We start from the raw sequence: 16351 nt of genomic DNA on the forward strand, positions 1-16351 counted from the left end.
AACATTTCGCCTGCCTTGGCACGCCGGCTGACGGACAGTATGTGAGTAAAAGTCATGTCATTTGGTTGTGATTTGACTAGTGTTGAGTTAGTACATACTACTACGAATTTGATTAAGCAGTCCGAAAATTGAGCACCACTTACCTGGCCATTCGGCAATAAATAAACAGTGCAAATAAGATTCTAAATCTTGTGCTCTTTAATAAATAGCCAAAAAAAACTTAGTGACTAGTTGCGGTTTAGCTAATTGCAAATATTGCTTGAATTTGTGGGCTCAGTTGTTTGCTGCACGATGAGCAGTAAGGGTGAAATCAGACGACGTGTGATGACGCCTAACGCTAATACGCACACCACCGATCCGTTGCTGCAGCAGCGCAACGAAACATTTCGTGTAAGTATAAGCAGGGCTCAAGCGGCATTTAAATGACTACAAATATTCTGAGAAAACAAACATATGTACATATATGAGTTTTATAATGAGTAGCTTAAGAGCACATATTAAAAATGCCTCTAATGCATATATCAATACATATTATACTATATAAGTGCTCAAACGTATTAATCCAGTGTTAAAAGTGCAAACAATAATTGTTTAATATGTTTAATTACCAAACATTAGAATTAAACCCACGTTGTGCAATAAAAATATATAAATAAGTAAACAAACAATCTTCTTGCTGCGCTCATCAATATCGCCCCGCCTGTGAGTTCGTCATTAGCACGTTCTACAAATTAATACAATTTCGATTTGTTTATACAAATTTATTTTAATATTTAGCCTACATATTTTGAATATTTACATACGCCAAAGGATTACTCATAATATGGCTATGCGAAAACAAAAAAATTAAAATAAAATATGAAAAAAATTAAAATAATTTAAATTTCAAAAAAAAAAATTTAATTAAAAAAAATCAAATTTTATTATAATATTTCAAAAATATTAAAAAAATAAATATAATAATTTTTTTTACAAATTTTTTGTTAAAATTTTGTTTTTATTAAAATATATAGAATTTGTCATTAAAAAAATAAAACTTCTAATTGAAATATTTAGCAACTAATCCTGCTTTAAATATAGCAATTTACTTTTATTTTTTTTTAATATTTTATTAATGTTAATATAATTTTATTTAAACACAATCTAAATATACAATGGATCAAAAACTATATCGAAAATATAAAATATATAAACTAACTATAAATATTTTAGCAATACTATAAAGTTGCTCATAATACCACTATTTATAAATTTTTGCTAAAAAAATTATTCGAATATCCTTTGTTATTAAAATATTTTTTCTTTCTTAATTTTCTTAAACTCGAGTTTAATGTTTTGTGTTTATAAATAACACTAAAGTATGCTTACTGGAGTGTTTAAGAAACTCAGATTTGACAAGTCTTATATAAAAGATGTAAAAGAATCAGAATGGTTATCCGCACTGCAATTTATTTAATTAAAATAATTTAAAATTTCCAAAAAAAAAAATTTAATTAAAAAAAATCAAATTTTATTATAATATTTCAAAAATATTAAAAAAATAAATATATTTTTTTTAACAAATTTTTTGTTAAAATTTTGTTTTTATTAAAATATATAGAATTTGTCATTAAAAAAATAAAACTTCTAATTGAAATATTTAGCAACTAATCCTGCTTTAAATATAGCAATTTACTTTTATTTTTTTTAAATATTTTATTAATGTTAATATATAATAATATAATATAATAATATAACAATCTAAATATACAATGGATCAAAAACTATATCGAAAATATAAAATATATAAACTAACTATAAATATTTTAGCAATACTATAAAGTTGCTCATAATACCACTATTTATAAATTTTTGCTAAAAAAATTATTCGAATATCCTTTGTTATTAAAATATTTTTTCTTTCTTAATTTTCTTAAACTCGAGTTTAATGTTTTGTGTTTATAAATAACACTAAAGTATGCTTACTGGAGTGTTTAAGAAACTCAGATTTGACAAGTCTTATATAAAAGATGTAAAAGAATCAGAATGGTTATCCGCACTGCAATTTATTTAATTAAAATAATTTAAAATTTCCAAAAAAAAAAATTTAATTAAAAAAAATCAAATTTTATTATAATATTTCAAAAATATTAAAAAAATAAATATATTTTTTTTAACAAATTTTTTGTTAAAATTTTGTTTTTATTAAAATATATAGAATTTGTCATTAAAAAAATAAAACTTCTAATTGAAATATTTAGCAACTAATCCTGCTTTAAATATAGCAATTTACTTTTATTTTTTTTAAATATTTTATTAATGTTAATATATAATAATATAATATAATAATATAACAATCTAAATATACAATGGATCAAAAACTATATCGAAAATATAAAATATATAAACTAACTATAAATATTTTAGCAATACTATAAAGTTGCTCATAATACCACTATTTATAAATTTTTGCTAAAAAAATTATTCGAATATCCTTTGTTATTAAAATATTTTTTCTTTCTTAATTTTCTTAAACTCGAGTTTAATGTTTTGTGTTTATAAATAACACTAAAGTATGCTTACTGGAGTGTTTAAGAAACTCAGATTTGACAAGTCTTATATAAAAGATGTAAAAGAATCAGAATGGTTATCCGCACTGCAATTTATTTAATTAAAATAATTTAAAATTTCCAAAAAAAAAAATTTAATTAAAAAAAATCAAATTTTATTATAATATTTCAAAAATATTAAAAAAATAAATATATTTTTTTTAACAAATTTTTTGTTAAAATTTTGTTTTTATTAAAATATATAGAATTTGTCATTAAAAAAATAAAACTTCTAATTGAAATATTTAGCAACTAATCCTGCTTTAAATATAGCAATTTACTTTTATTTTTTTTAAATATTTTATTAATGTTAATATATAATAATATAATATAATAATATAACAATCTAAATATACAATGGATCAAAAACTATATCGAAAATATAAAATATATAAACTAACTATAAATATTTTAGCAATACTATAAAGTTGCTCATAATACCACTATTTATAAATTTTTGCTAAAAAAATTATTCGAATATCCTTTGTTATTAAAATATTTTTTCTTTCTTAATTTTCTTAAACTCGAGTTTAATGTTTTGTGTTTATAAATAACACTAAAGTATGCTTACTGGAGTGTTTAAGAAACTCAGATTTGACAAGTCTTATATAAAAGATGTAAAAGAATCAGAATGGTTATCCGCACTGCAATTTATTTGATCGGGTTTAATGGAAAATAATTTTTAATTTCAAATACATGTGTATAGCATTAAATGCGTGCGAGTGTTTAAGAGAAAAATTGTGTATAGTAAGCTCCGTGTTTGCGAATAGTGTTTAGGATTAAACACATCACACCGTCTTAATGACTAGGATCTAAGTTGAAATATCAAAATGTATGACATTTACTCCTCGTTTGTGAGAAGGGTTTAATGTTAAACACCAAAATGACAACAAACTCGAGTTTATGGAGCGTATTCTTTTCTAATTCGCTTCCATTATTACTTGAATGATGAACAAGATTTTACAAATTGTAAAGAAATGTTTCTGATAATTTCCTTTGCGGACTTTAACACCCCTTTTCCCTTTATATTAATACCCTACTAATTTTTTTATAATTAAATACTTTATTACTTCTAAAATATTATTTCGTTAACTTCAAAGTTCGGAAAAATAGATTTTTGGTATTTTTCATTTTTTTCTGAAAAATTATATAATTCCTAGCAGACCCGGCCACACGTTGTTGTGGCTAAGGTATACATTAAATTAAGTTGGTCCAATCTTGACTTCGGCGACGATATTGATTACTCGAGATCGATTTATGTTACGCAGCATGATGACAACTCACACTACTTTTAATTGCAAAGTGAGTGGTGATAGTACAGGCAATTTTAAATAGTTTGGGATAATTGACTACGTCATCCTGGTTTGTAGCTGTGTCAACTCTCTTGGACCGAAATTCTAAATTGTCGCATTAAGATCATCGATATCTTTGTTTTTTTACCACCAATATAGGTCATTCAATCAGTCGTTTATGGTTATCATATTGAGGTTTCATGTCAGGAAAACTTCTCTTTCAAGTCAATGAAGTGACAGAAATCTGTTGGAAATGCTATTAATCCATCGTGGTGTCTACTGCGACCCTACCATTTCCAATTGCTTCTACAATCGCAATTTGATATTGTTGCAAAAACACTCATATGTTAGTTGTTAATTGGCGACACATAACCACAAATTAAATGCCTTTAGGCATGCGATTAGCCCGTCAGTAACAGTTGATCGAGGAATAATTGGAAGAGTCTGGCGTAAATCACCTGTTAACAGAATCCTGGCTCCACCAAAAATGTTTATCGACAATCAAGATCTTTTAAAGTCCTGTGCAGTACCTCGAGCGACTTCTTGAATATTTGGAAAATCTTCGTTATAGCGCTATTTTAGGCGATTTTGCCGACTGGTGTTACGTTTATGTGCAATTTAGGAGTAATTTCAAGGCCGAATGTGCCGTTTGTTTGCCTACTAACAGGTGCCTATTCCCGTTAACCTTGGAACCTTGGTGAAAATGAGTGAAATTGGTTCTGGAATTACAACAGCCCTCATATACTATATATGATGATTTTCTAATGGACATTATGCCGAATATATAGGTCATATTGTGTGTTATCATAATAAAATTACATCAATAAATTGCGAGAGTGTAAAATGTTCGGTTGGACGTGAACTTAGCCTTTGCTTATTTTTTACAAATTGTTTTGGGCTATCGACACAACCTTATACAATTGAACAATAACAAAAATATTTTATCAAAGCAACAATAAATCGAATAAAATTCTCTTATTGATATCTTCTTCGCAATTTTTCCATATTTACTCACTTTCTAATCTTTTTCTGGCCTTCCACGAATATTTGAAGACTAAAATTAGCCAGATCGGTTTGAACTTCAATAACCAATAACTTCCCGATTTTAGAAAATTTTTAATTTTCTTCGCGGAAAGTTAAAAAAATTTAGGGGTGGACCAACCTTAACATTTAGGAGGATGAAAAATAGATGTTGTCCGATTCTCCACCCTAGCCGATATGCACGCTAAGATTCACGAAAATCGGTCGAGCGGTTTCAGAGGAGTTCAATAACGTACACCGTGACACGAGAATTTTATATATTAGATTCATATTAATAAATAATTACTTTGTCGAATGTTTTGTTAAAGAATCATTAAATAATATTCAATGAATACTTTGAAATTTATACAAAAACTTCGAATAACTAAACATAGCCGAGGCCCAGTTAAAATTTATATGACTAAAATTTATATACAAAATGATGAACAACTTTATGTATTTCAAACTATATGACTTTATTTGGACTATTTGAAAATTAGTCTGCATGAAATTTATATATAAATGATTCAATTCTTGCACTTTATTATAAAGAAAAGAAGATTTTCAAAAATAATATATGGACAATTAATTAACTTTTACAAACACTTTTTCTAATTAAATTTATTTTATTACTTATAATTAGATCGACTCTTCCTTCTATATAATTTAACTTATTCAATAAAACTCATAACAAACTGATACCGACCTCCAAGCTATCCTTGGACTTACACACCAACTAAACACTCATATTTCCCAACAAAATTTAATTTAAATGCATCGTAAATTATATTCTAATAAAAGCTTTCGATAGCACACCAACAACAATAGACACAAACGCTAACTCATACGGCCAGGTGCTGCTTATCGCCATACGCCTGCTGATTAAAATTGGCTTAACACCTTAGTTGCTTTGCTCTTAATGCGCTAGTGTGGCAAATAAAAAATGTAAACACAGAAATTGTGAACTTTGTTCTACATTTTGTTTTACAAATATCTATAATTTGCTTCAACTTTTATCTGTCTCGGTGAAATTGTAGTGCGAAGAAGTGTAATTATTTTATTTTATTTTATATCAACACTAGTCATCATTGTACATATCAATAAAATAATGATAAAGCCGTCTGAATTTAAATATCGTAGACAGTTCTTTTGATTGAGTTATCAGTTTGCTGAATCATAGCAACTCAATAAATTCACAGAAATGAATTGGGCGTGCTTTTAATTGCACAATTTTTGTCGGCTTTATTATTATATTTGGAAGAATATGTGAATTAGTAGTATGCATATATGGGTTTAATTTCGAGGTGTAAATTTATTCTGCTAACTGTTATAAAATAACTTTTACCTGGCACATGACAAACACTTTTTAGTGTGAATTATTGACTCAATTTATTTTAACCAAAAACCAATAATAAGAAATTTAAATATATGATATTCTAATTTTAAGAGAGTATATGATTGAGTGAACTGTTGATAAACCAACTTATTAGAATTTTGCAAGTTTTCCGTTGAATACATTTAAGTTTATATTTCGTAAGAAAATAAAATATTTTTAATCACCTTTTAGGAAGATAAGGAGCAGATTTGTATAGTAAATTAGTAGAAAATTAATTGAGAATGCTTTCATATGTAGCATGAGAGAATAAAAATACTAAGTCGAGATAGGTTTAGTAAAATTATTGGGAATAAGTAACGGATGAGAATCCCTTTTACTCTGAAATCGCTTCGGCTTAGACTACTACATATCTGACTGACATTTTAGCGCTATTATTTCATCCAATATTTAGTCCTGAGTACTTGAACTATACCATTGATACAAGTATACTCGTAGTTACTGTTTTATACACTGTGAAGCAATTTCGTTGGCATTGGTTGGTAGGAAGTTCATGTGGTCTAAATCAGGTCTCATATCAAGTATATTTTATATCATATCATGTTATATCTTCATTTATAGTATAAGATCACCGTCATTTTTCAGAATACCTTTTCGAGCGATATAAATTATATTCTCATAATATAAATAATCGCCAGACCTCTACTCATAATGAATTATTATATTCAATGGCAATGAAAAATGAAATAAAGTGGTTCCCATAAAATTCTTTCATAGATCCGCATCATTCTTGAGATCTTCCCATATGCTCTAACCTAATTTAGCATTTTTCAAAAAAGTCTCTAGCAGATCGTCTTCCATTTGATCCAATTACTCACCGTAATAATATTTATCAATTGTCTTATCATGCGAATACTGGATAAAACCTTGTTATCCCACTGTTTTGTTTTGGCTGAAGTAAGATTCGATTTCATTGGCCAATATGTCGAAATGATTAATCACCAGTTAATGTTCAATAAAATTGATAATATTACAAAAATATAATAAACGTTTGTTTACCAATTAGTTTTTATGGTTTCCGATAATCATTCCTACACTTTGATCTACTGAAGAAACTATTAATATATATTATTTCAGTTATTTTCTTAGCTATATAACTATAAAAAATGCTTAACCAAAACTACTCCAGCACCATAAAAAATAACGAACAACAAATATACCAAGCTTCAATAACATATCTACTGTAGTACAATTATGCCAAACACGTGAATTTATGGCCTCTTGAGCTGTGAACATAAATGGGGCACAGTAGCAACATTGTTTAAAATCTTATCATAAGTTTATAGGATTTCAGCTAGCATACCAAATTTTTACAAAATTCGTAGCAAATATAGTACAAATAGGTTTGTAGAACATTTCAAATGTTTACAAGCGCCAAGCGACCATGCAAGTTCTTAATCAATGCCAATGTCAGATAAGATATATGATTAGTTAAACAATTTATGACCGATGATTATAGCTATCGGTGCACTTGGATTCATAACGGGTACACTAAAAGGATAAGACGTCAAGGTTAGCAACGCTACAGACATTAGACCTTCCACCAAATTATATAGATATTTATGGAACTCGTGCCAAAAAGTCAATAGTAAATACTTCCAACAAACTAGCACAATTTCTAGGACAGGACTTTATTATTCCCCAACTTTCATAATATTAGACATATTTCTTTCGCAGACCCGCAATTGTTGGCAACGTCTCTTCGTTGAACATGGCAAACTCAAATGGTATTGGGCACCTGTCTTCCTCAGCTTCTGGGTACTACTCTACTATTGCATTTCCATACCCGCCTATCATCGACTACCCAAACCGATAAATATTGCCGATGAGGCGCGTTATCCGGATCGTTTCATAGCGGAGAGAGCCGAACAAAATTTGGCCAAACTCATTGAACTGGGTCCACGTGTGGTGGGTAGCAGGGCGAATGAGGAGGGTGCCATCAAATATTTTCAAAATTATGTGGCCAAACTGAAAGCCGAAGCTAATCCTATATATGTAATCGAAAGTGATATACAATTAGCTTCCGGTAGCTATTGTCATTGGAACATGGTGAATATGTATCAGGGCATACAGAATTTCGTCATTAAAATTGCGCCGAAGGAGACGAATAGCACTTCGTATTTGTTGGTGAATAGTCACTATGATTCGGTGCCGCATGGTAAAGGTGGGTATTATTGGATTAAAAAATTAATACTTCGATTTTTTAAATTTATTTCTATTTAAGGCGCTGGTGATGACGGCACTATGGTGGCGATTATGTTGGAGACAATACGCGTAAGTCAAAGCCAAAATAATTTTATAAATCTGAAATTCGTAGTCACATTTTTTTGTTTACAGGTCTTATCCAAATCGGATAAACCGCTACGTAATCCCGTTGTCTTCCTTTTCAATGGCGCTGAAGAGAATCCACTACAGGCCTCACACGCTTTCATTACACAACACAAATGGGCCAAAAACTGCAAGTAAGCGACACAAATACATACATACAATAATTGCGTATTTAAATATGTACGAATAATTCAAAAAACATTCAATCAATAATTCACTTCAAATTAGTACCTCTCCTCCATCCTCAGCTTGACGAACTCATTAAAATATTAATTACTTTTTAAAATGTTCAATCTACAGAGCTTTAATAAATTTGGATTCTGCTGGCAACGGTGGACGTGAAATTCTTTTCCAATCAGGTCCTAATCACCCTTGGTTGATGATGGTAAGTATTGGTAGATGAAGAAGAAGTGATGGCATAAAAATGATGGCGCACGCTCATTAAAACTTTAGCTATTATGCACAAGTGCCGAGCGCTCTTGCCCTTTATAATATTAATTTGAGTACTTTTATTAATTTAAACAGCATTATCGACGCGCCGTTATGCATCCATATGCGTCGACAGTGGCGGAAGAGATGTTTCAACGGCACTTTATACCGTCGGATACTGATTTTCGAATTTTCCGCGATCATGGACGTTTGGTGGGTAGGTATCAGCCATATTGAATGTAATTATTAATTTTATGTAATCAATATTTAATCGAAAATTACAATACTTTATTTAAATGTATTTATCAATAACAATACTGATATCATTACCATGAATGACACATTTGATTACATTACTGTGTAGTCATTACCATTATAAATACAAAAACCAATATAGATAATTATAACGAATATCAGTAATATGACCATTTCCTCAACAGTACCAATACCAATACCAGTACCAATACCAAATTCAATAAGAATATCAGTAACTTGACTTCAGTACCAGTACCAATACCAGTACCAAATTCAATAAAAATGGCAGTAACTTGACCACTACCTCAACAATACCAATACCAATATCACATTACAAATACAATACCAATACCAATACCAAATACAAATTTATATTTATATAACTAATCTATTTTCCTATATACCTTTCCACTGCTAGGTTTGGATATGGCTCATCAATATAATGGCTACGTCTATCACACACGCTACGATGTACCGGAGATTGTTCCGCGTGGCACCTTCCAAAATACCGGCGATAATGTACTAGCGTTAGTACGAGAAATTGCCAATGCGCCTGAGTTAGAGGATCCATCGGTAAGTACCGTAGTTCTGTCCTAGAATTATTTCCAATAACTTCTCATAATCGATCTTCTCCTTAACGTTTACTCCAGCGCGACGCCGAGGGACACACCATCTTCTTCGATGTGCTCGGTCGTTATTTGGTCTTCTACACGGAAACCGAGGGTATCATTTTAAATGTATTCGTCTCCATAGTTGCGATCGTTACATGCTCCCTCTCATTCAAACAAATGGCCAACAGTACGGGCACAAAATTCGGTGGCATCGTAAATCGTGCGCTCACACTACTCGGCGTACAAATACTCGCTGTGATCAGCGCAACAGCGCTTTGTTTTCTGGTGGGCGTCTTCATGGATCTCATACATTTGCCGATGTCTTGGTTTACAAATTCTTGGCTCATTTTGGGTTTGTACTTTTGTCCGCTGTTCTTCGGTTTCGCCATAGTGCCGGCACTATACTTCCACTCGCAGCGTAAGGTGGGTACTCTTAATAATTATATTATATGAATTTTACTAAATATATTTAATTGTTCTATTAAGGAGCGCTTCCCACTCGGTTATCGCGTGCAAATATTGCTGCACTGTCACTGCCTCTTCTTGACTTTCGTTATACTGATCGCTTCCATTGCCGGCATACGTTCCGCTTTTATGCTAATGATTGCTGTGCTGTTCTACTCAATCGGGTTGATCATCAATTTGTGTACCAAATTGCATAATAAATGTAAGTAATCACGTAATTATGTAATGATTACAATTGTAATTAAAAGAAAATTTTATTTCCATAGCATTACCTTGGCTGATACCGCATATACTCTGCAATATTCCACCATTCCTCTTCTACGCCTATCAAGCGCATGGTTTCTTTGTCAGTTTTATTCCAATGACCGGACGCTTTGGCGCCAGCGTCAACCCTGATCTGATCATCTGCGCGTTTACAGTGGGCATGGGTTTACTCACTGGTGGTTTTATGGTGAATAAGTCAGTCTACTTTAATCTGAATTTAAATACTCATTGTTACAATTTCATTCCATAGATTCCTGTACTGAATCTGTTCCACAAGTCCAAGACTATAATTTGCTCCCTACTTACATTTACTGTGCTCTTCATAATACTTGCGGCGACACCTATAGGTTTCCCATATCGACCGGAGACTAATGTGCAACGCTTCTCCGTTTTGGTAAGTATATTAAAAACAATATGCCAGAGCTCTACTAAATCAATACTTCCAAATTTTACTTTAGCACACCCGTCGCGTGTTCCATGATGAAGCGAACGCTGTACGTCGCGTAGAGACTGGCTACTTCATTTTACCGCAAGATCGACGCACTTATTCAGTCAAAAGTATAATTTTCAACAAATATAATTTATTATAAATAATAACCTAAACTTCTCTCCACCGCCAGATCACTTACTCAACATGTCTTTGGCACAAACGCTCGATAAAGATTGCGCTGAAGAAATGATGTGCGGTCTGCCACTTTACAATCATCGTTGGCACAAGGCACGGTATGTAAGCTCAATATAATTCTCAAATAATATTATAAAAACACTTCTTCTTTTTCCAAACAGCGCTTCAAGTGTCTGGATACCTGGTCCGGATCCCAAGTTCTACAATACAGAGCCACAATTGAAACTGATTTCAAAGGAGCAATTAAGCAAAACTTCGATACGCTATGAACTCGAGTTGAGTGGTCCCGATCACATGGGTATCTATATAAATCCGTTGAAGGAGCGCAAGATCAACGCTTGGTCATTTCATTACACGCCATTGCGCTTAGATTGGAAACCACCATATTTCATTTATTTCTCTTACGGCAAGGATAGTAGTCCATTGAAATTTACTCTCGAATTTGAGGTGAGTATTTATCGGCGGGAATTATACATGTTTTGAGGATTTCTGAACATTTTCTAATGATAATAATCAATATAGATCGAATGTTAAAAAAAATTACCAAAAATGTTTTAACAAAACCTTTTCTAAATATCATATGATCAATTCAAAATTTAAGTCATATGCTGAAACATCATATCACAACATGCTATTACAACTAACCAACAGCATTTGTTCAAATTATAATATCAGTCATATGATGAAATATCATATCACATCATACTCTTCAAACCCTGCATCATTTGATCAAACTAAAATTAAGGTCATATGATGCAACATCACATTACTAAAATTATCACATCATATGATAACAATCACATGATTTCAAAAAATTAAAATTTCATTTTCTGAACAAATTCGAATACAAAAATTTCTCAGATAAATTTAACAAAATTAAAATTTCATTATCATCCTCAGAATCCCACCGCAGATTGGAGCACACCGATATTTGAGATTGGCATCGCTGGCCATTGGAATCATGATGAGACCATACACACGGCAGAGTTCAGAAAATTCTTGCAAAGCTTCCCCAAATATGTGGATGCGATTGCATGGCCAGCTTACTATGAGACACGACTGTTCTAAGTCCATGTTATAATTTTAATATTCAAACGGATTATTTACTTAAGAAAAACGTTTTTTAGCGCGTAAACTAAAAGCTTTTCTTTAATTTATTGCCACCCTGTGAATTTGTACTATACAACAAAAAAATATAAATTAATTAATTAAACAATTTTTTATAATAAACCAGTGAAAATTTTAAAATAAAATTGCGTTTTTATTTAATGAGTAGCAAAATTACGGTTAAGTGATAAAGTGTAAAACACTTGAGAACTTTGACGATTCGGTTCTGCGATTTTGATATTATATTGAATTGATTGATGCAATGGTTCCGATATAAAAAATAGGAAATACTTGCTGAGTCATAATAAAGGGAGGGGTCCAGAATTGTTTGATATATTTTTTTCTACTTTTGTTCGAACTTTGACCCTTCTTAGCATCTCTCATATAAGCTCGATGAAAAAGTTTTACATACTATTGAATTAAAAGGCTACATTTTTTAATAGCTATATCCTGTAATTAATAATTATTTTTTTAAGTCCGTTTTTTAGAACTTCGAATTCAAATATTCCGATTTTGAAAGCTAACTTTGAAAATAATATAAATATAACTCTTTTACTACTAAAACTCTCGGAAAATTTCAGTTTAGTTCAATACCAAGAAAAACAGTTGGTTTTGTCGTATAATGTAATTCATAATCTGGTACTAATTCCATAACTATGTAATATACTAGACAAGCTTAGGCTAAATAGCCCACATTTGAAGTATTTTTCATTGCTTTTGGTTTCAAGTTTAAGTTATATACAGTTGAACTTCCATAGCTCGAATTTCTATAACTCGAAGATATCCATAACTCGAACTCTTGTATTGACAACAAACAAAATTACAAAATTCTCCCTAACTCGAAGTTTTTTATGGATTATGGTGATTCGAGTTAAGCAAGTTCAACTGCATTTGTGTAATAAAACTGATAGGTACTTATGTGTATTTATGAGCCATATGGAATTTATTGGTACAATAACACTACTTATTATTGCCGGTGTAGAGCCATATAACTAGTTATTTTAGGTACTGTTATTAGATATAAGAAACCGTTATCAATATAAGTAAGCAGGTAATCGAAATTTATCTCAAAGATTATGACCACACATTATTATGTAATTATAATATTAACGATGCCCCCTAGTGTGAGAGTCTAAGGTATCATATAATAAAACAAGTAAGGAAAGGCTAAGTTCGGGTGCAACATAACATTTTATATTCTCACAATTTATTGCTATAGTTTTATTACGATAACACACAATTTGACCCATATATTCGGCATAAAGTCCAATAGAATAACGAAAATCATCATAAACAGTATATGGGGACTCAGATAATCCCCGAACCGATTTCACTCGTTGTCACCACCAGATACAATACTTTATTACCTATACTTAGGTATATGGAATCTGGGAGAAGTTATGACCCGATTTTAACCATTTTTGGTACAGAAACAAACTGTTATAAGAAAAAAGTTCAAAGGGAATGAAGTACATTAAAATGTCTGAGAAATTATCTATATTTTCGCTGAAAAATTACTCTTAGGCACTGAGTTCTTCATGTTCGATATCAGGGGCCTTGAAAAGACATGGTGAGATTTTGACAATTTTCCACAAGTTGTGACATTACAGTATTTGTGTAAAGTTTTATTCCGCTATCTTCATTAGTTCCTAATGTATATTTTCATTTTATTTTCGAATTCAAAATAGAGTTATATGGGAAGTAGGCGTGGTTGTGAACCGATTTCGCCCATTTTCCATGTGTCAAGAAAATATTATATACCGAATTTCATTCGAATCTGTCGTGTAGTTCCTGAGATACGGTTTTTGACCCATAAGTCCTGATCATTTATATATATATAATCCCATATCTAACTCTTTTATTTCTTGTTGACTCAAACAACTGTTATGTGAACAAAACTATAATACTCTGTGCAACATGTTGCGAGAGTTTAAAAGAATCTTAAAGCAAAGTATTTTTTTGTTTTGATGGAACTGTAATTCCGCGATTTTGATATTATATTGAATTGATTGATGCAATGGTTCCGATATCAAAAATAGGAAATACTTGCTGAGTCATAATTTTGTGATCAAAACTTTTCAGAATAAACAGTTGGGATTTATGCGGCTAATTTCTGCCAGTAATCGAGGGAGGGGTCCAGAATTGTTTGATATATTTTTTTCTGCTTTTGTTCTTTAACTTAGTTTAACATAACATTAATTAATATAACTTATAATAATTTAACAATAATGGAATTGATGGGATTATTAGAAATGTTGGAGGTTTATATAGGTGGATAATATAATTGAAAGGTATTTGAAAATGTGTACGAAAAATGGTTTTATCAAGGTCATGACGAAATAACTACCAAATCCAAATACCTGTAAGTAGCATGAAATCTTATCAAAATATTATTGTTGATTCGAAATTTCCAACGATTAAATGTAAACAACTTGAGGTTGTAAATCAAAGCACATGCCATACTATAGGTAAACACTCATATCGCACAGATTTAAGGCTTAATATATAGGAAAATATAAAATACTATATTTAACTATATTGAATAATTCCAAAAGTTTATTTATAATTTATTTTTATAATTTTCTATATATACCTAGATATAAAAGAATTTAATCAAACAATAGCTATATATTTAATGGAATAGTAGAAATAATTAACAATAAATGCTAATAAATTCTATTCAACATATAATTGAGATAATAAAAATAAAATTATATTTAATCAATTATCATATTTATAACAGTATTCTCACCTTAATTAATACCAAATTCACCAAATGTTACTGGAACTTACTAGAGTGGATTTTACTAAATTCCAACGCCAACTATCGCCACTTTACTGTATACTTGTGTGTACATGAGTATCAATCGAGATTATTTTGGTGATTACAACACCTTTATAACCAATGCATCTTATCAAGCATTACTGATTATCGCCCAGTTAATGCAATCTTTGGCTATCAGCTTATCTACAAAATCGAAAAGAATGAGGTAAATAAACCGTGAAATTTTTACTTACTTAACATCAGTAGCGAAAAGAGCGGCATGTGCAGCGGTGGTCAACGGAGCAGCATTATGTGTTTACCAATATAAAATACAGTGTTCAGCCATAAACAATTCACCATAATTAATATTTTCTATATAAAACTTTAATAAAGAAAAAAATAAAATAAAAGTGGGTGAGTGTAAAGTTGATAAATCTAATGACGAAAAAAAAAAAACAAAAATTACAAAAGTTTAAGAGAAAATAATAAATGAAAAGCATTGTTCAAAAATATTATTAAAAAAAATATTTAAAAGTGAACTTATATTGAAGTTATATGTTGCAAAGGAAAATATATATATAGATTAAGAAATCCTTCAAAAAATCATTGAATTAATCTTATTCAAGTTAAAAGTGTTTTGAGATTATCTACTGATATTAATCAATTAATTGGCCTGATAAACTGAATTATGTGCTAATTGAACTTTGACAATAACGGTATTTAAGTTCCGTTTATCAGTTTTCAAGTTATTTAGTGTGTGTTCCACTCAAGGGAGCAGCAATAACTTTATTTGTTATTAAGCTATATCTCAGACAATATTTTATCAATGCAAGAGGTATAGAGAAAAATAAAGAGAGTAAGTGAGAGTACAGTACTCAGAGAGAGAGAGTGAGCAATAGTCTTTCAGAGAAAATAGAGAGCCGAATGGTTGAAACCTACGACAATTTTTGCTGATAAATATGCAGTAAGCCGATAAATAATGCAGTAAGCCGATAAATTTTTTTCCGTTTGATATTTGAAGTACTCAGAATGGTGCTCCTCTATAAGCAAATCACAATCTTATACTGCTTTCATATCAAATTAAATTATATTTTTATTTAAAAAACATTTTGTGCTGTAATTTATGTGTATTGAATGAATTATGAAGACCCTTTCAACCTAAAAAAATCTTCATTGACCCAAAGTAGTGAAGGTCTCTCAAGGAGTAAAC

The 16351-nt window shown here is 30.3% G+C and overlaps 1 protein-coding gene across 1 annotated transcript in view; it reads left to right on the forward strand.

Annotated features, from left to right (window-relative positions):
• Nucleotides 1–16351, forward strand: part of LOC105217142 (uncharacterized) — a 21625-nt gene continuing 5274 nt past the window's right edge. The window contains exons 1-15 of the mRNA XM_054233492.1: nt 1–390; nt 7971–8457; nt 8518–8567; nt 8631–8755; nt 8922–9006; nt 9147–9267; nt 9724–9878; nt 9956–10339; nt 10403–10583; nt 10648–10832; nt 10896–11039; nt 11104–11203; nt 11266–11368; nt 11432–11717; nt 12171–12307. Of these exons, the coding sequence (XP_054089467.1) occupies nt 292–390; nt 7971–8457; nt 8518–8567; nt 8631–8755; nt 8922–9006; nt 9147–9267; nt 9724–9878; nt 9956–10339; nt 10403–10583; nt 10648–10832; nt 10896–11039; nt 11104–11203; nt 11266–11368; nt 11432–11717; nt 12171–12307 (2642 nt within the window). The 5' untranslated portion in view covers nt 1–291. The remainder of the gene's footprint in view (nt 391–7970; nt 8458–8517; nt 8568–8630; nt 8756–8921; nt 9007–9146; nt 9268–9723; nt 9879–9955; nt 10340–10402; nt 10584–10647; nt 10833–10895; nt 11040–11103; nt 11204–11265; nt 11369–11431; nt 11718–12170; nt 12308–16351) is intronic.

The sequence above is a fragment of the Zeugodacus cucurbitae genome, chromosome 6 (genome assembly GCF_028554725.1).
Source record: "Zeugodacus cucurbitae isolate PBARC_wt_2022May chromosome 6, idZeuCucr1.2, whole genome shotgun sequence".
NCBI classification, from domain to species: domain Eukaryota; kingdom Metazoa; phylum Arthropoda; class Insecta; order Diptera; family Tephritidae; genus Zeugodacus; species Zeugodacus cucurbitae.